The following is a 21,203-nucleotide window of genomic DNA, read 5'->3' as shown; positions in this document are numbered from 1 at the left end:
ATAATCTGCACAGTGAAAGATTTTGTTTTTCTGGGATTATTGGTTTCTAAGTGCAAGGGCTTCCCCGGTGGCTCAGTGGTAAAGAACCTGCCTGTCAATGCAGGAGATGCGGATTAGATCCCTGGCTCAGGAAGATCCCCTGGAGAAGGAAATGGCAAACCACTCCAGTGTCCTCACCTGGGAAATCCCATGGACATAGGAGCCTGGCAGGCTATATAGTCCATGGGGTCCCAAAAGAATTGGACACAATTTAGCCACTAAATAACAACAGCAATCTGAGTCCAAACCTTGGAGTTACAAAAACATGAATAAAACTCTTTCTTATTTATGTTATACTGTAACTAAGATATCCTTGTTCATGAGTTCCACAAGTTGCCAAACAGGTTTCACTGCTGGTAGGCTCTGAGCCTTAACCAGGCCTGTACTTTGTAAACCTTCAGAGAGGCCACAGAATCGGGACTTGCCAAACATCTTTAGCCAGGATTTTTTTTTTCCAGCAGAAAATGTCTTTACATTTTGTAGAACACTGGTGTTTTTTAAAAAAAGAAGACATAATTTAAGGACTGTTGGCATAGGCAAAATAGTACTTGAAGAAAGTGATAGACATCATGAAACACTTTTCTTCTTTTACTTGATAATGATGAAGGAAAATGAACGGAGGGATAAATAAGACGAGTTTAGGTGAGATGTAAGAGCATGAGAGCTTGGTTTTAGACCTACTTCCAAAATTAATTTGGATGTGAATTTGAGGTCAGTCTCCTCATGGGTGAGTTAAGGGGACCAGACTTCATCAACTTATGCTTACTTTCATATCTTCAACTTTCTGAGATACAAAAAACAAAGTTAAGTACATTAAGCCTGGAAGAAAAACACTCAGACTTGCCCTGGGATCCATGCTTCAATATCAATCTCATCTTTTTGTCAGGAAATTCCCATCAAATGATTTCAAAAATTACTTTCAGGAATATTTCAGCATTAATTATATTTCTGTCTCTCCCACAAATTCACACATGGAGGTGGAGAAATCATCCGACTTCCCGGGGAAAAGAAGCAATACTTCAGTCTGAATGTGACAAGTTCTTCCATATCATCCTCCCAATCACCCTGGAGAAAGAATTAGCCATATGACTCAACCATCCATGAGAACTGATTTATCCTACAGGAGAACTGTTGGCAGAATGTATGCTTAGGTTGAATAATATTTTGTGTAGTGTTGCAGTGTTATTTGCAAATAATTAAGAATAGTGTTTTCAACTATTTTACGCAGAGACCTGTAGATCTTAAATCTGGTGAGTTTCCAAATGTATATACGTGTATTTGTTGTTGTCGTCTAGTTTCTAAGTTGTGTCCAACTCTTTGCAACCCTATGGACTGTAGCCCACAGGCTCCTCCATCCATGGAATTTGCCAGGCAAGAATAATAGAGTGGATTGCCATTTCCTTTCCCAGGGAATCTTCCCAACCCAGTTTTGAACCCAAATCTCCTGCTTGTATATCTATCAACTGTATCAATCAAATCAAGATATGGAGTATTTGCATTATTCCTGGAAGTTCCCACGTAATCCTTTCAATCATGTATCCCCAGTCTTCCACCCCAGAAACAATTATTCTGATTTCTATAGCAACAGATTAATTCTGTCAGTTCTTAAAGCCCCTATACATGGAATAATACACTGTGTCTGCCTGGTGTCTGCCATTTAGAATTCATCCACTTCATGCATATGTTGCTAGTCTGTGCCTTTTTATTGCTAAGTACCATTTCACACTATTGTATATCACAATTTGTTTATCCATGTTCCTATTGATGTCTATTTGAATTATTTCCATTTTTCTACCATGAATAAAGATGCTATGATCATTCTAATATAATATTTGTGTTTGTGTGTGTGTGTGGCCGCATGTCTCATTTTTCTTGGGTAAATACCTTGGGTGTAATTGCTAGGTCATATGTTAATGATCCACTTTCAAAGAAACTGACAAAACTCTAAAATGTTTGCAATAGTTTACAATAACCCAGGAATATTGAAGAGTTTCACTTCCTCCACTTCCTGAGCACCACTTGATATTATCAGTACTTTGACTTTTATCCATTTGTATGGGGGAAAGAGGGATTTCATTGTGGTTTTTAAAATGAGCACCTTTCCTTGTGTTTCTTTTTCATTTGCATGTCACCCCTCATTAAACATTCAAGAGTTGTTTGCAGGAATTGAGCATGTATGATGCATATGAGTCTTTGTCAGGTACATGCATTGATCATTTTCATTTTCTTAACTTCAGTAGAGTTGATTTTGTTGTTGTTGTTATAGTCGCTCAGTCCTTTCTGACTCTGTGACCCCATGGACTGTAGTCTGCCAGGCTCCTCTGTCCATGGGGTTTCCCAGGCGAGAAACTGGAGTAGATTGCCATTTCCTTCTCCAGGGGATCTTCCCCACCCAGGGATCAAACCTATGTCTCCTGAATTGGCAGGCAGATTCTTTACCGCTAAGCCACCAGGGAATCCCCACTGTATAGCAAAGTGAGTATTTTTCCTAGACTGTGGATGGTGTCATCCCCTAGGTAGTGTCTGCTCTGTTTTTAGCTCTCTCTGCAACGTGGATCTGGTCCTAACGAGACAGCAGAGCTATTGTCTTTGCAAACGTTATAATGCAGTATCTCCTTGCTGTCCAAGGGACTCTCAAGCATCTTCTCCAGTACCACAATTCAAAAGCATCAGACAGTTAGGATGACGATTTCATGGAGTCTAGGAAAAGCCCCCTGGCTCTGAGTCTAACTCCTCTGAATCTAGCCCAACCTCCCATTGAGGCAGCAGCTGCCAGTGTACCAGGGGGAAGATCCACTCCAAGCTCACTTTAGAACCATTCCCAACTAAAGCAAATGGGCTCACATAGACAGTATACAGACACTCCCAACAAGGACTTGCCTTCAGGACTGGGAAAGGTTACTGTTTCAACCAATTTCATAGGGGCAAAGAGAGAAAGTGAAACACAATGAGAAGGCTGAGGAGTATGTTTCGAATGAAAGAACAAGATGGAACCTCTGGGGCTATCTTAGGATCCTGTAATCCCACTCCTGGACATGATCAGAAAGGATCCTTGAACCCCAGGGTTCATCGAAGGTCTGTTTACAATAGCCAAGACATGTTGTTGTTCAGTTGCTTGGTCATGTCCGACTCTTTGCTACCCCATGAACTGCAGACATGGAAGCCAAGACATGGAAGCAACCTAAATGTCCATCAACAGAAGGGTGAATAAAGAAGATGGGGTACATATATATAATGGAATATTACTCACCCAGTAAAAATAATGAAGTCATGCATTTGCAGCAAACAGGATGGGTCTAGAGATTGTCATACTGAGTGAAGTAAGTCAGACAGAGAAGGAGAAATATCATATGATATCCCTTATTTGTGGAATTGAGAGGGTAACAGGAAGGAAGGCCAGAGGTCCCCAAGCGGCAGGAGGAAATAAACTGCAAGTGGCAGACTTTTTCCCCTTCTCTGTTGACAAAATCAGTTCTGCTTAAGACTAACCTTTTGTTTTCTCAAAACTTGGGCTTCTAATGGCTCAACAAACCAAAGTTCATGTCAATTGTTTTATGGCCGGGGATGACATCATGCCATCCTATCTCAAAAATGCATATTGTGGGAGAAGAACCTGCTGAAAGTCTCTCAGCCTGGAGGTGTTTCTTTTATCTGATTAGAAAGAATCCCAGGGATGGCGGAGCTTGGTGGGCTGCCGTCTATGGGGTCGCACAGAGTCAGACACAACTGAAGCGACTTAGCAGCAGCAGCAGCAGAAACTCGCTAATAGACATAAAATGCCTTGCTTAAAACTAGCAAGGGGACACTCTTTCCATCTCCTTCTGGTGTCTATGTCAGAAGCTTTCTCTATCTATATTATACTTTAATAAAATTTTGCTACACAAAAAGCTCCAAGTAGTCAAGCCTTGTCTCTGACTCGGATTGAAATCCTCTCCTCTGGAGGTCACAAATCCTGGTATAATACACGGCTTGGAGCAGCAACCGTTCATCTTGGGGGCTCCTCTCGGATCTTCAAGACAAGATAAGGATGCTTGGAGTTCTAGTTCTCGATTCTCCTAGTAAACACACTTTCCACAGCACTTTACTAACTCTATGGTGTGCCTGTGTGCGTGAAAGCACCGTGAATAAGATGTGAAATTGGCCACGGAGCCATCACTGAGCCCTGTTCTGCGGTTTTGTGGCGCCTCATGATGACCAAAGGCAGCCCCAAGGGAAGCCTTGTTGGAGGTTTATACCGACCTGCCAAGGCCAAGAGGCACCCAAAGTTCCTGCAAGGGGAGAGGCCAGAAATGGGTGAAGTGTGTGGACCAAACTTTCTTCAGTCACCTTTGCTGGTCTCTTTGACCATTTCACTACTGCCTGAGGAATTAGAAATACTAACCAAACATGTCAGAACATAGACTTTCAAAAGACTTGGAATCCATGCTGTTGGTTGTTTTATCATGCACTACAGACAGATGGTGACTGCAGCCATGAAATTAAAAGACGCTTACTCCTTGGAAGGAAAGTTATGACCAACCTAGATAGCATATTCAAAAGCAGAGACATTACTTTGCCAACAAAGGTCCATCTAGTCAAGGCTCTGGTTTTTCCTGTGGTCATGTATGGATGTGAGAGTTGGACCATCAAGAAAGCTGAGAGCCAAAGAATTGATGCTTTTGAACTGTGGTGTTGGAGAAGAGTCTTGAGAGTCCCTTGGACTGCAAGGAGATCCAACCAGTCCATTCTAAAGGAGATCAGCCCTGGGATTTCTTTGGAAGGAATGATGCTAAAGCTGAAACTCCAGTACTCTGGCCACCTCATGTGAAGAGTTGACTCATTGGAAAAGACTCTGATGTTGGGAGGGATTGGGGGGCAGGAGGAGAAGGGGATGACAGAGGATGAGCTGGCTGGATGGCATCACTGACTCGATGGACGTGAGTCTGAGTGAACTCCGGGAGTTGGTGATGGACAGGGAGGCCTGGCATGCTGAGATTCATGGGGTCGCAAAGTGTCGGACACGACTGAGCAACTGAACTGAACTGAACTGAACTGACAGACAAAAGCACGTTCGGTAGCTAGGTGGAGCTCTAGCTCCTGTCTCCAACCCCCACCTAGAGCAGGGAGGGACATCGCTGGTAGAAAAGGCCGCTGGATGCTGCTTTTTCTCTCTTACAGATGGGAGCTGACAGTTCCAGCCTCGCTCCTTTGAACTGCATCCTGAAAAACTGGGATAGATTCGACCCCCAGGGCTTAAAAAGACTCACCTGATCTTCCTATGTGATACTGCATGGCCATGGTATCCATTGGAGGAAGGGAAACAGTGGCCGGTTGGAGCATCTTTAATTATAATATTGTCTTACAATTAGACCAGATCTGTAGAAAACAAGGGGAATGGGTAGAAGTAGCATATGTGTTGCCTCTTTTTCTCTCTGAGAGACATGCCAAACTTACGTCCTCGGGGTATAGATTTGGGTGTGAAACCTTCAGCTCCCTCCTGTCCTCCTACTTTGCCCCCATATTGGGGGCTTCCAGCTGAGCAAACTGAAAGTCAGGGCACCCCTCAGGGGCAGGTTGCCTCTGTCTTGGTAGAAACTCAAACTGAATTTCAAACTGCTCCAGTCTCAGTAGCAGTTCAAACTGCTGTCTCAATATAACCTCAGACTACTCTGGTTTCAACTGAAACTCAGACAATCAAAGTAAAAGAAGCTCAGATAGCTAAAACTAAGAGTGACATACAGGATGAGATGGAGGACAGGAGACAAAGAGATAAGGAAAAACAGGTTTCTCCAATCTATCCTTGGGATCAAAAGTGAAGGGCAGCCAAAGAGGCTGCTGCTGCTGCTGCTAAGTCGCTTGAGTTGTGTCCAACTCTTTGCAACACCATAGATGGCAGCCCACCAGGCTGAGGAACAGCCAAACAAGATGTTGCCTCTCCATGGAGCACCCACCAGGAAAAATAATCAATCTGTGAGAGTTTCAAATGAGCCCTTTTCTTATCAAGAAATACAAAGAATCAAAGAAGACCTGGGAGACTATTTAGAGGACCCAGAAAAATATATTAGAGACTTTAAGGGTGTTATTCTGCTTTATGACCTTACTTGAAGGATGTGATGTATATCCTGGGGCAGATGCTAACTCCTGACTCAAAAACTTGAGCTTCGGAGAAAGCTATTGAGTTATGGAGTTATGGAGATGAATGGCTTGGTAATGAATTAGCAGAAAAGAGGTAAGACAAGATAGCCACCCTCCCTACTGGAAATCAGGTGGCCCCAACTATAGAACCAGACTGGCTGCCATACGACCCAGCAATCCCACTGCTGGGCATACACACCGAGGAAACCAGAATTGAAAGAGACACATGTACCCTAATGTTCATCGCAACACTGTTTATAATAGCCAGGACATGGAAGCAACCTAGATGTCCATCAGCAGATGAATGGATAAGAAAGCTGTGGTACATATACACAATGGAGTATTACTCAGCCATTAAAAAGAATACATTTGAATCAGTTCTAATGAAGTGGATGAAACTGGAGCCTATTATACAGAGTGAAGTAAGCCAGAAAGAAAAACACCAATACAGTATACTAATGCATATATATGGAATTTAGAATGACAGTAACAATAACCCTGTATGTGAGACAGGAAAAGAGACACAGATGTATAGAACAGTCTTTTGGACTCTGTGGGAGAGGGAGAGGGTGGGATGATTTGGGAGAATGGCATTGAAACATGTATATTACTATATGTTAAACGGATCGCCAGTCCAGGTTCGATGCATGATACAGGATGTTCGGGGCTGGTGCATTGGGATGACCCAGAGGGATGGTATGGAGAGGGAGGTGGGAGGGGGGTTCAGGATGGGGAACACGAATACACCTGTGGCAGATTCATGTCGATGTATTGCAAAACCAATACAATATTGTAAAGTAATTAGCTTCCAATTAAAATAAATAAATTTATATTTAAAAAAAAGAATCACAGTCCAGTACTTTTGCCTGGAAAATCCCATGGACGGAGGAGCCTGGTAGGCTGCAGTCCATGGGGTCGCTAGAGTCGGACACGACTGAGCGACTTCACTTTCACTTTTCACTTTCATGCATTGGAGAAGGAAATGGCAACCCACTCCAGTGTTCTTGCCTGGAGAATCCCAGGGACGGGGAAGCCTGGTGGGCTGCCGTCTATGGGGTCGCACAGAGTTGGACACGACTGAAGCGACTTAAAAAAAAAAAAGAATCAGACTGGGACTATAGCACAGCTAAAGGGCGATGGGGTCAGAGTCATTTTGTCAGGTGTACTCTTGAAGGACTCAGACAAGCATATGCTAAGACTTTAAACTATGCCAAATTGGCAAACATAGAACAGGAAGAGAAGGAAACACCTGGTAAATTCCTAGACAGACTGTGAGAAGGCCTTCACAGCTTCCCTGAGATTGATCCTGAAAGTGAAGAGGGAAGAGTGATCTGAAAGGACAGATTTCTCACTCAGTTGGCTCCAGATATCTGCCATAAGCTACTGAAACAAGTGTATGTATCAAATCAGTCTTTAGATAATTTGTTGCAACTGACTCAGACAGTTTATTATGGAGGGGAATATGAGAAGAGTAAAGAAAGGCAGAGAAAGACCAAGGAACTGACTGAAGCCCTAATAATGACAGTCAGAACCATTCTGAGACAGACTGAAAAAAGTGCCCAGAGGGACCCTGGTGGAAAGGGATGGATTTGTTATTACTGTGGAAAGGAGGGGCACCTCAAGTGGGATTGCCCTCAGGCTTCTAAGCCACCCCGGGGTGCATGTCCTATCTTCAAAGGACCGCACAGAAGAGACTGCCCCCAGAGACATAGGCCCCTGAGAGGTCAGACTCTCAGGACAATCAAGACTGAAGGTACCCACACAAGCTCCCATTCTAAATACACCTGAGGAATCCCAGATATTAATAACTGGTGTGTGTGTGGCGGGGGGGCAATCTGTTTTCTTCCTTTTGGACACCAGGGCAACTTACTCTGTGCTTACTGAAGTCCCTGGCCCACTTTCCCCCAATCCACTACTGTAATGGGACTGTCTGGATGAGCCAAATGTTATTATTTCAGTTGTCCTCTAAGCTGCAATTGGGACTCTGTGCGGTTTTCACACAAGTTTCTGATCGTGCCAGAGTCTCCCTCACCCCTTTTGGGGAGGGATATGCTGAGCAAGGTCCATGCCTCTGTTTTCATGAATATGAAGCCCTCTATTTCTTTCCCATTAACTGAACAAAATGTAAATCCTAGAGTGTGAGATGATGGAAAAACTGTGGGCCAAGCCCAAAATGCTATTCCTGTCACTGTCAAGCTCAAAGACCCTCACATATTTCCACATCAAAAGCAGTATCCTCTAAAGCCCGAGGTTAAAGAAGGGTTAAAACCTGTCATTGAACATTTAAAGGAGCAGAGGCTATTAATTCCCTGCAACAGTCCATGCAACACTCCTATTTTGGGTGTGAAAAAGTCAAATGATAAATAGAGATTAGTTCAAGATTTACAAATAATAAATGAGACTGTGGTTCCTTTACACCCCATGGTGCCTAATTCTTACACTTTATTGTCTGAAATTCCTGAATCAGCCAAATATTGTTCAGTCATTGATTTGAAGGCCTAATCATACCCAAAGGGATGAGAGCCATAGGCCCAAGAGAACTAAGCCTATACTAAATTATCCCCTACCTATTACTTTAAGACAATCGAGAGGATTTGGGGTCATCACAGGTACTGCAGCATTTGGATTCCGGGTTATGGGAAACTTGTCCAGCCTTTATATAAACTTATAACTGAAACTCAACAAGCCCAAAGCAACAAGATGATTTGGTCTCCAGATACTCAAATGACTTTTAAGGCTCTTCAAGCTGATCTCCTGCATTTCCTGCTTTGAGCTTGCCCACGGGATCAGAGTTTAATATGTTTGTCACTGAAAGAAAAGGTATGGCCTAGGGAGTTGTGACACAACCTCGAGGACCTCACCAGCAACCTTTAGGATACCTGAGTAGAGAATTAGATGTAGTGGCATGTCGGTGGCCAAGTGACTAAGAGTAATTGCTACTATTGCTTTAATAGTACCTGAAGCTCTTAAGTTTTAATGGGAGAATTCTTACTGTACTGACTCCCATGATGTCAGTGAAATCTTAAGCTCTAAAGTTAATATCTGGATGACAGACTGTTGGATTCTTACATATCAGTCATTGTTGTTAGAAGGACCAATAATTAAGCTTAAAGTTTGTGAAAACTTAAATCCTGCCACTTTCCTTCCTGAGAAAAAAATGAAACACCCGATCACGATTGTTCCCTATTTCTAACCTTAAACTATACAGCTCGGGAAGATCTAATGGGCACCCTATCAGATCATTCTGACATGAAATTATTTACAGATGACAGTTCTGTTGTTTGGGATGGGAAGCAGAAAACAGATTATGCTGTGGTGGTGGCTGGACAGGTTTTAAAACCAGAGTCTCTCTCCCCAGGAATTCCAGGAAGGGACTCCTGACTCAGCCTCTGAGTCAAGCAAGCCACTGTTTGAGCCAGGAACTGAGGTCCTGATAAAGACATTGGGACCTGGGGGTGGGGGCAATCTCTCAAGCCCCTCTGGGAAGGCCCTTAACAGGTTACTCTTTCTTCTCTCACGGCTGTCAAGGTGCCAAGAACTGATTCATGGGTATACCACACTTGAGTTAAAAAGTGGCATACTGACCCCTCAGACTAAGTGATGTCATTTTAATGTCTTTATTCTCTATGATTTTACTTTTCACTTCTTATATGGGCCCAATAATCTCTGTGGCCCTGCATCTGCTGACTCCAAAAATCCTGACTCTGCTGTTTGACTCTCAAGACACCACCTTCCTGTCCTGGGCTCATTCCTAAGCCACATTCCACAACAGGTCTAATTGCTGGGTCTGCGGAGTGCTCCCCTCCTCATCGGTGGAAGGCTTCCCAGGGTGGGCATCTCCACGTCAGGGAAAGGACTTTCTCCAAGTCTGCAACTACCTTCGACAGCAACAATCATATGTGATCCCTCTTCTTAATCTGATGACATCTAACAATCCTAAAATGGACTAGTGTAACATTTTGTACCTTAACTATGGACATAAGGTGACTTTTAACTTTGCTGATTGTTCTGTTTTTGCTCTTTGTTCCATGCATCTGTAACTGTGTAGTTGGATTTGTTTCTAGCCACATGAAGGCTTTTAAGTTACAAACAGTTGGCCAAACTCCTACGAGTGCCACAGCTTCCTCCAACTACTACCTGGGGCCTCTAGATCAGAGACCCTTAAAACGAGGATTAGGAGAATATGTTGCCTCACGAATGTAGGGACAACACCCCTTATCAGTGGAAGCAGTTATGGGATGAGAATGCCACCCCATTCCCTAGGCAACATAATTCTCCTAAAAGAAAAGGGGGAAATGAGAGGGTAATAGGTAGGAGGCCAGAGGTCCCCAGGCATCAGGAAAAAATAAAGTGCAAGTGACAGATGTATTTTTTCCCCTTTTTTTGTTGACAAAACCAGTTCTGCCTAAGACTAACCATTTTTTTCCTTTCTCAAACCTTGGGCTGATAATGGCTCCACAAACCAGTGTTCGTATAAATTGTTTTAGGCTGGGGCATGACACCTCATGCCATTCTATCTCAAAAATGCATACTGTGAGAGAGGGGCCTGGTGAAACTCCCTCAGCCTTGAGGTGTCTCATTTATCTGATTAGCAGCTCACCAGCAGACATAAAACACCTTGCTAAAAACTAGCAAGCAGGCTCTCTTTCTGTTTCCTTCTGATGTCTGTGTCAGAAGCTTTCTCCATCTCTGTTATATTTTGATAAAACTTTGCTGCACAAAAATCTCCAAGTATTCAAACCTTGTCGCTGACCCTGGATTGAAATTCTCTCCTCCAGAGGTCACAGATCCTAGTGTAACACATGGCTCACAGCTGCAACCCTTCAAGAGCAAGACCCAGATTCCCCCACAGCCAGTCCCTCCCTTCAGGAAGCTTCCACAAGCCTCTTATCCTTATCCATCAAAGGACAGACAGAATGAAAGCCACAATGACTGAAAACTAACCAAACTGATCACATGGATCACAGTCCTGTCGAACTCAATGAACCATGAGCCATGCTGTGTAGGGCCACCCAAGACAGATGGGTCATGGTGGAGAGTTCTGACAAAACGTGGTCCATTGGAGAAGGGAATAGCAAGCCACTTCAGTATTCTTGCCTTGAGAACCCCATGAATTGTATGAACAGTATGAAAAGATATGACACTGAAAGATGAACTCCCCAGATGACTAGGTGCCCAATATGCTACTAGAGAATAGCAGAGAAATAACTCCATAAAGAATGAAGAGGCTGAACCAAAGTGAAAAAATGCCCAGTTGTGGATGTGACTGGTGAGGGAAATAAAGTTCAGTGCTGTAAAGAACACTCCTGGTAGGACCATCAATTGGTGCATCCACTATGTAGAGCAATATGGAAGTTCTTTTAAAAAACTAAAAATATTTTCTGGAATTGAGCTGTAGGAGTTGCTTATATATTTTTGAGATTAGTTGTTTGTCAGTTGCTTCATTTGCTATTATTTTCTCCCATTCTGAAGGCTGTCTTTTCACCTTGCTTATAGTTTCCTTTGTTGTGCAGAAGCTTTTACGTTTAATTAGGTCCCATTTGTTTATTTTTGCTTTTATTTCCAATATTCTGGGAGGTGGGTCATAGAGGATCCTGCTGTGATGTATGTCGGAGAGTGTTTTGCCTATGTTCACCTCTAGGAGTTTTATAGTTTCTGGTCTTACGTTTAGATCTTTAATCCATTTTGAGTTTGTTTTTGTGTATGGTGTTAGAAAGTGTTCTAGTTTCATTCTTTTACAAGTGGTTGACCAGTTTTCCCAGCACCACTTGTTAAAGAGATTGTCTTTAATCCATTGTATATTCTTGCCTCCTTTGTCAAAGATAATGTGTCCATATGTGCGTGAATTTATCTCTGGGCTTTCTATTTTGTTCCATTGATCTATATTTCTGTCTTTGTGCCAGTACCATACTGTCTTGATGTCTGTGGCTTTGTAGTAGAGCCTGAAGTCAGGCAGGTTGATTCCTCCAGTTCCATTCTTCTTTCTCAAGATCGCTTTGGCTATTCGAGGTTTTTTGTATTTCCATACAAATTGTGAAATTATTTGTTCTAGCTCTGTGAAGAATACCGTTGGTAGCTTGATAGGGATTGCATTGAATCTATAAATTGCTTTGGGTAGTATACTCATTTTCACTATATTGATTCTTCCAATCCATGAACATGGTATATTTCTCCATCTATTAGTGTCCTCTTTGATTTCTTTCACCAGTGTTTTATAGTTTTCTATATATAGGTCTTTAGTTTCTTTAGATAGATATATTCCTAAGTATTTTATTCTTTTCATTGCAATGGTGAATGGAATTGTTTCCTTAATTTCTCTTTCTATTTTCTCATTATTAGTGTATAGGAATGCAAGGGATTTCTGTGGGCATACACACTGAGGAAACCAGAATTGAAAGAGACACGTGTAAGCCAATGTTCATCGCAGCACTATTTATAATAGCCAGGACATGGAAGCAACCTAGATGTCCATCAGCAGATGAATGGATAAGAAAGCTGTGGTACATATACACAGTGGAGTATTACTCATCCATTAAAAAGAATACATTTGAATCAGTTCTAATGAGGTGGATGAAACTGGAGCCTATTATACAGAGTGAAGTAAGCCAGAAAGAAAAACACCAATCCAGTATACTAACGCATATATATGGAATTTAGAAAGATGGTAACAATAACCCTGTGTACAAGACAGCAAAAGAGACACTGATGTATAGAACAGTCTTTTGGACTCTGTGGGAGAGGGAGAGGGTGGGATGATTTGGGAGAATGGCATTGAAATATGTATAATATCATATATGAAACGAGTCGCCAGTCCAGGTTCGATGCATGATACTGGATGCTTGGGGCTGGTGTACTGGGACGACCCAGAGGAATGGTATGGGGAGGGAAAAGGGAGGAGGGCTCAGGATGGGGAACACATGTATACCTGTGGCAGATTCATTTTGATATATGACAAAACCAATACAATATTGTAAAGTTAAATAAAATAAAATTAAGAGAAAAAATAAATAAATAAAATAAATAAATGTACTTACGGTTCATCTTATATTTTTAAGTTCAACTTGTCTTTAAAGATGATGTCTGTGAAATGGGAATGTCATACTGCATATTACAATTAATAACCGAACACAAGAGAACAATATGGCGGAGGAGTAGGTGGACGTGGAGTACATCTCTCTCCAGGGATATATCTCCAGGGATATATCAGGAATAGACCTTCAGACACAGAAGTGCATGCAGGACGCCAGCTGAGAGCAGACAGGAGTACCAGACCAGTGGAAAAGAGTATATAGAACCACGCAAAACTCGGTAGGATGAAGGAACTAGGGAAAAAAACAGGAGTGTTGGTAGGACTGGACCTGCCCTCAGTGGGTGGGGAAACTGAAGCGGGGGTCCAATCCCCACATCAGGGCAATTGTCTTGAGTCAGAGGAGAAACATTTAAAGGCTGAGACTGAAACAGCTGATCTGTGGCAGCCTAAATGGAATGAGAATCAGACAGTCCTTGCCACAGCCATACATACCCTGGACAGGAACACTGGCCCCCAGGAAGGTGCAGCGTCTGGGAGCTGGAGCTTATCGATTGTGGAGCAATCCCAGGGCAAGAGCCTCTGTTGACTGCGGAGAGACGGGTTGAGGGGATGTGAGAGAGGAGATCGTGGTGGGAAATGAGGGTGAAGGAAAGCCAGGCAGCCATGGAAGCATGGTGATACTGCTGAGTCACGTGTAGGGGGTGGAACAATCCCCATAGCTTCTCTCCCCCTACATGTCAGCATTTGCAGCTGAACAATAGAGAGGCTGGCTCATCAAACACCTGGCAGGGGGGCGGGGGGGAGCGGGTTGGAGGGGGAAGGTTTAGGGGTGGGAGGGGCGGGGAGGGTGCTATGTGCCTGATACACCACACAACAGAGAAGGACCCCAGGCAAGGAAGCCCTCTAAGTGCCTGAACAGGTGGAGCTAAGGAGAAAGAGTGGCCAAAGAGACTTTCTGATCGCCAGCTACAAGAGACTCGAAAAAAGACTCTGATAGGACCATAACTCCTGTGGCAGAGGCAGTCCATGTCCCTACACACTTGGTGCCGGCAGGGTCCCCGCAAGCCAAGCAGCTGCGCCACCTTCACACTCAACTCTCACTGGGGCAGAGCGGCCACAGGCAAAACAAAAGTCTTGCTTCTATGCATGTAGGGTTGCTTCTGTAGTGTTTGACTCTTTAAGACCCAGTAGACTGTGGCCGGCCAGGCTTCTCTGTCAGAGAGGGGGTTCTCCAGGCAAGAATACTGGAATGTTTTCTTTATGGGTGTATATGTGTATGTATATATTCAGTCACACTTTCTATTGTTGTTATAAACGTCTGCCTCTACATTGGGCTTTTGCACTTCTGTGGAGTTTTCCTTTTTTTTTTCTTTCTTCATCCACTTTTTTCTTCTCTTTTTTTATAGTTTTAATTTTTAACTTTTTAAAACCTATTATATTTTTTCTACATTTATTCCTTTGTTTGTTTTTCCTACTTTTCTTTGCCCCTTGTAGTTAATCTTTAATGTATATAAATCTTTTTCAACTACGTCTATTTAACTTTGCATGTCTATTCTTTCTTTCTTTCTTTCTTTCCTTACCTCGCAACATATTTGTTAGTTTTGTTTTCATTGCTTTATTCCCCACTTGGCACCTTGCTTTAGTTTTGTTTTCTAGTTTGTGCTTTAGTTAGTTTTGTTCTTAACTGATCAATATAATCTTTGATTTCCTTTGTTCACCAGGTCAGTCTACTGTACTTTATTTTTGTTGGACTGTTTTCACTTTGCTCATGGGTATATATGTATAAGTGTATATTCCATTATTTTAATTATTATTTGCCTGATTTTATAACTGTCAGTTGTCTGGGACTCATCTTTGGTTTCTCTTTTCTTGATATTTGTTTTAATCCCACTTAATGCCATAACAAACTATTTGTGGAATGTTTATTCTTGACCAGAGATCAAGCCCTGAGCCTTTGGAGTGGGAGCACTGACTCCAAGACCCTAGACCCTAAGTATCAAATAGTGAGAACTCACACAAAGGAAACCACCTGAATACAAGACCCAGCATCACCCAGCCACCAACAGCACCCTGTGCAGGAACCCTCATCTAAACAACAAACAAAACAAAAATACAAACCCAATCAGCAGCAGACAGGGTTACCACCTCACTCAGCCTTGCCCATTAGAGGAAAAACAAACAAACAAAAAACTCAGCACAAACCTCACCCTATCTTAGTTCCCCAACCAGGGATGGAACCCATATCCCTTGCAGTGGAAGCCTGGAAATCTGACAGCTGGACTGCCAGTTAAGTCCCCTCTCATAGCTCTTTAGTTTTTTAAATCATTTTACTTGAAAAGAGAAAACATAAATAGAGAAAACCAGGGTAATGATCAACCAAATGTATATAGCAAGGAGCCAGAGCATGTGGGCACATCCACAGATATTTGTTGATTGATGAAGAGAGGAAAAACTACTGGTAGACTTCAGGCCAGGGTTCCAAGCTTCCCAGATGTAGAGAGACTGAGGGGTCAGCTAACTCCACATTCTGCAGAAGAGGAAGCAGTGGACCAGAAAGATAAATGAGTGTGCTCAAACTTGTAAGGCTAGTTGCTCATAAGAGCCAGCCAGGGTCCTGGATTTCAGGGTTGGACACATCATACAAACCACTAGACCAACATTAGGAGGGCAGAACCCAAAGGGAAGAAACAGTTCAACCTTCTTCAAGGAAAGAATTCAACTTTCCTTGAAGCCTGGGAAAGGAGACCTCAACAAAATAAGTTAAAAAAATAAAAATAAAATAAAATAAGAGAAATACTGCACAAATGAAGCAACAAACTAGAAACACACAAGTCCAAATAAGTGAAGAGGAAATAGGCAAACTATCTGAAAAAGAATTCAGAATAATGATAGTAAAGATGATTAAAAAAAAACAAAAAAAAAACCTTGAAAACAAAATGGAGGAAATGCAAGAATCAATTAACAAAGACCTAGAAGAATGAAAGAATAAGCATTCAGACACAAACAGCACAATTACTGAAATTAAAAATACTACTGAAGGAATCAATAGCAGAATATCTGAAGCAGAAGAACGAATCAGTGAGCTGGAAGATAAAATGGTGGAAATGACTTCTGAAAGGCAGAATAAAGTAAAAAAAATGAAAAGAACTGAGGACAGTCTCAGAGACCTCTGGGATCATATCAAACACACCAACATTTGAATTAAAGGGGTCCCAGAAGAAGATAAAAAGAAAGGATAAGAGAAAATTTTTCAAGAGATTATAGTTGAAAATTTCCCCAGCGTGGAAAAGGAAATAGTCACTCAAGTCCAAGAGGCACAAAGAGTGCCATACAGGACAACCCAAGGAGAAACACACCAAGACACATACTAATCAAACTAACAAAGACTAAACACAAAGAAAGAATATTAAAAGCAGCAAGGGAAAAGCAACAAGTAACATGCAAGGGAAACCCCATATGCTTAACAGCTGATCTTTCACCAGAAACTCTGTAGGCCAGAAAGGAATGGCAGGATATATTTAAAGTACTAAAAGGGAAAAAGCTACAACCAAGATTACTGTACCTACCAAGGATCGCATTCAAAATTGATGGAGAAATAAAAGGCTTTTCAGACAAGCAAAAGTCAAGAGAATTCAGTACCACCAAACCAGCTTTACAACAAATGTTAAAGGGACTTATATAGTCAAGAAATACAAGAGAAGAAAAAAGATCTACAAAATCAACCCCAAACAATTAAGAAAATGGCAATAGGAACATATATATCAATAATTATTTTAAATGTAAATGGATTAAATGCTCCAACCAAAAGACACAAACTAGCTGAATGGATACAAAAACAAGACCCATATATATGCTGTCTACAAGGAACCCACTTCAGACCTCAAGACACATATAGAATGAAAGTGAGAGGATGGAAAAATACATTCCATGCAAATGGGAAGCAAAAGAAAGCTGGAGTAGCAATCCTCGTATCAGACAAAATAGACATTAAAATAGATTACAAGAGATAAGGAAGCTCACTACGTAATGATCAAGGGATCAATCCAAGAGGAAGACATAACAATTGGAAATATTTATGCACCCAACATAGGAGCACCTCAATACATAAGACAAACACTAACAGACATAAAAGGAGAAATTGACAGTAACACAATAATAGGAGGAGACTTTACTCCACTCATCAATAGACAGATCATCAAAACAAAATTAATATGGAAACACAAGTCTTAAATGATACATTAGATGAGCTGGATCTCATTGATATCTTCAGGACATTCCATCCAAATGCAGAAGAATACACCTTCTTCTCAAGTGCACATGGAATATTCTCCAGGAGAGACCATATCATGGGTCGCCAATCAAGCCTCAGTAAATTTAAGAAAATTGAAATCATATCAAGCATCTTCTCTGACCACAATGCTATGAGACTAGATATCAATTACAAGGAAAAAAAGCTGTAAGAAATACAAACACATGGAGATTAAACAACACGCTTCTAAATAGCCAACAGGTTACTGAAGAAATCAAACGGAAATCAAAAAAATTTCTAGAAACAAATGACAATGAAAACACAACAACTCAAAACCTATGGGATGCTGCAAAAGCAGTCCTAAGAGGCAAGTTTATAGCAATACAATCCTACCTCAAGAAACAAGAAAAACTTCGAATAGACAACCTAACTTTACACCTAAAACAACTGGAAAAACAAGAAGGAGAACAACAACAACAACAACAAAAATACCACCAAAATTAGTAGAAGGAAAGAAATCATAAAGATCCAAGCAGAAATAAATGAAAAAGAGATGAAGGAAACAATGGTAAAGATTAATAAAACTAAAAGATGGTTATTTGAGAAGATAAACAAAATTGACAGACCTTTAGCCAGACTCATCAAGAAAAAAAGAGAGAAGAATCAAGTCAACAAAATTAGAAATGAAACAGGAGAGGTTACAACAGGCAATGCAGAAATACAAAGGATTATAAGAGACAATTATGAACAACTGTATGGCCATAAAATAGATAACCTGGAAGAAATAGACAGATCCTTAGAAAAGTTCAATCTTCCAAGACTGAACCAGGAAGAAATAGAAATTATGAACAACCCAATTACAAGCACTGAAATTGAAGCTGTGATCAAAAATCTCCCCAAAAACAAAGAAGCAGGACCAGATGGCTTCACAGGAGAATTCTATCAAACATTTAGAGAAGAGATAATGCCCATCCTCCTAAAACTCTCAAAAAATTGCAGAGGAAGGAACACTTCCAAACTCATTCCACGAGGCCACCATCACCCTGATACCAAAACCAGACAAAGACAGCACAAAAAAAGAAAACTACAGGCCAATTTCACTGATGAACATGGATGCAAAAATCATCAACAAAATTTTGGCAAACAGAATTCAACAACACATCAAAAAGCTCATACACCATGATCTGCTGGTACTGGTAAGTCGCTTCAGTCGTGTCTGATTCTGTGCGATCCCAGAGACAGCAGCCCACCAGGCTCCCCTGTCCCTGGGATTCTCCAGGCAAGAACACTGGAGTGGGTTGCCATTTCCTTCTCCAATGCACAAAAGTGAAAAGTGAAAGTGAAGTCACTCAGTCGTGTCCGACTCCTAGCGACCCCATGGACTGCAGCCTACCAGGCTCCTCAGTCCATGGGATTTGCCAGGCAAGAGTACTGGAGTGGGGTGCCATTGCCTTCTCCTACACCATGATCAAGTTGGGTTTATTCCAGGAATGCAAGGATTCTTCAATATACACAAATAAATCAATGTCATATGCCATATTAGCAAATTGAAAAATAAAAACCATATGATACTCTCAATAGATGCCAGAAAAGCCTTTGAAACTTATGATTAAAACTCTTCAAAAAATGGGCGTAGAAGGAACCTACCTCAACATAGCAAAGGCCATATATGATAAGCCTTCAGCAAACATTATTCTCATTGGTGAAAAACTGAAAGCATTCCCCCAAGATCAGAAACAAAACGAGGGTGTCCACTTTTACCACTATAACTCAACATAGTTCTGGAAGTCCTAGCTACAACCATCAGAGAAGAAAAAGAAATAAATGAATCCAGATCGGAAAAGATGAAGTAAAGCTCTCACTGTTTGCAGATGAGATGATTGAGTTGTGTCCAACTCTGTGTGACCCCAGAGATGGCAGCCCACCAGGCTCTGCCATCCTGGGATTCTCCAGGCAAGAACACTGGAGTGGGTTGCCATTTCCTTCTCCAAGGCATGAAAGTGAAAAGTGAAAGTGAAAAGTGAAAGTGAAGCCGCTCAGTTGTGTCAGACTCTTCGAGACCCCATGGACTGCAGCCTACCAGGCTCCTCCATCTATGGGATTCTCCAGGCAAGAGCACTGGAGTGGGGTGCCATTGCCTTCTCCGGATACTATACTTAGAAAACCCTAAAGATAGTATCAGAAACTTACTAGAGCTAATCAGTGAATTTAGCAAAGTTGCAGGAGAAAGAAATGGCAACCCACTGCAGTATTCTTGCCTAGAGAATCCTGTGGATGCAGGAGCCTGGTGGGCTGCTGTCCATAGGGTCACACAGAGTCGGACACGACTGAAGTGACTTAGCATCAAGGATATCCAACCAGTCCATTCTGAAGGAGATCAGCCCTGAGATTTCTTTGGAAGGAATGATGCTAAAGCTGGAACTCCAGTACTTTGGCCACTTCATGTGAAGAGTTGACTCCTTGGAAAAGACTCTGATGCTGGGAGGGATTGGGGGCAAGAAGAGAAGGGGACGACAGAGTATGAGATGGCTGGATGGTATCACTGACTCGATGGACGCGAGTCTGAGTGAACTCCGGGAGTTGGTGATGGACAGGGAGGCCTTGCGTGCTGCAATTCATGGGGTCGCAAAGAGTCGGACACAACTGAGCGACTGATCTGATCTGATCTGAAGGAAATAAAAGAACTGTACACAGAAAATTATAAGACACTAATGAAAGAAATCAAAGATGACATAAACAGATGGAGAGATATTCCATGTTCCTGGGTAGGAAGAATCAATGTTGTGAGAATGACTATGCTACCAAATGCAATCTACAGATTCAATGTGATCCCTTTTCAAATTACCAATGGCATTTTTCATAGAACTAGAACAAAAAAATTCACAATTCATATGGAAACACAAAAGACCCTGAATAGCCAAAGCAGTCTTGACAAAGAAGAATGGAGCTGGAGGAATCAACCTTCCTAACTTCAAATTATACTACAAAGCTACAGTCATCAAGACAGTATGGTACTGGCACAAAAATAGACATATAGACCAATGGGACAAGATAGAAAGCCCAGAAATAAACTCATACACCTATAAGTACCTTATTTTTGACAAAGGAGGCAAGAATATACAATGGGGCAAAGACAGCCTCTTCAATAAATTGTACTGGGAAAACTGGACAGCTACGTGTAAAAGAATAAAATTAGAATACTTCCTAACACCATATGCAAAGATAAACTCAAAATGGGTTAAAGACCTAAATGTAAGACCAGAAACTATAAAATTCTTAGAGGAAAACATAGGCAGAACACTCAATGACATAAATCAAAGCAAGATCCTCCTAGAGTAACAGAAATAAAAAAAGTAAACAAGTGGGACCTGATTCAAAATAAAGTTTTTGAACAGCAGAGGAAACTATAAGCAAGGTGAAAAGACAACCCTCAGAATGGAAGAAAGTAACAGCAAATGAAACAACAAAGGATTAATTTCCAAAATATACAAGCAGCTCATACAACTCAATATCAGAAAAACAAACAACCCAATCAAAAGGTGGGGAAAAGACCTAAACAGACATTTCTCCAAAGACATATGGATGGCTAACAAACACATGAAAAGATGCCCAACATCGCTCATTATTAGAGAAATGCAAATCAAAACTACAATGAGATATCACCTCATACCGGTCAGAATGGCCATCACCAAAAAGTCTACAAACAATAAATGCTGGAGAGGGTGTGGAGAAAAGGGAACACTCTTGCACTGTTGGTGCAAATGTAAATTG

The 21,203-nt window shown here is 41.6% G+C and overlaps 1 protein-coding gene across 2 annotated transcripts in view; it reads left to right on the top strand.

Annotated features, from left to right (window-relative positions):
- LOC109561677 (adhesion G protein-coupled receptor E3-like) overlaps positions 1 to 21,203 on the top strand; it is a 128,005-nt gene that overhangs the window by 42,190 nt on the left and 64,612 nt on the right. Inside the window, exon 20 of one of the 2 annotated variants that reach the window (XM_019964317.2) lies at positions 1,017 to 1,868. The exons of the other annotated variant lie outside the window; for it this stretch is intronic. Within the exon in view, the coding sequence (XP_019819876.2) occupies positions 1,017 to 1,067 (51 nt within the window). The 3' untranslated portion in view covers positions 1,068 to 1,868. Of the gene's footprint in view, positions 1 to 1,016; positions 1,869 to 21,203 lie in introns of those variants that run through there. 2 annotated transcript variants of the gene reach the window in all.

This window comes from Bos indicus, chromosome 7 (genome assembly GCF_029378745.1).
Source record: "Bos indicus isolate NIAB-ARS_2022 breed Sahiwal x Tharparkar chromosome 7, NIAB-ARS_B.indTharparkar_mat_pri_1.0, whole genome shotgun sequence".
Lineage (NCBI taxonomy): Eukaryota > Metazoa > Chordata > Mammalia > Artiodactyla > Bovidae > Bos > Bos indicus.
This window is presented reverse-complemented; position numbering and strand designations above follow the sequence as displayed.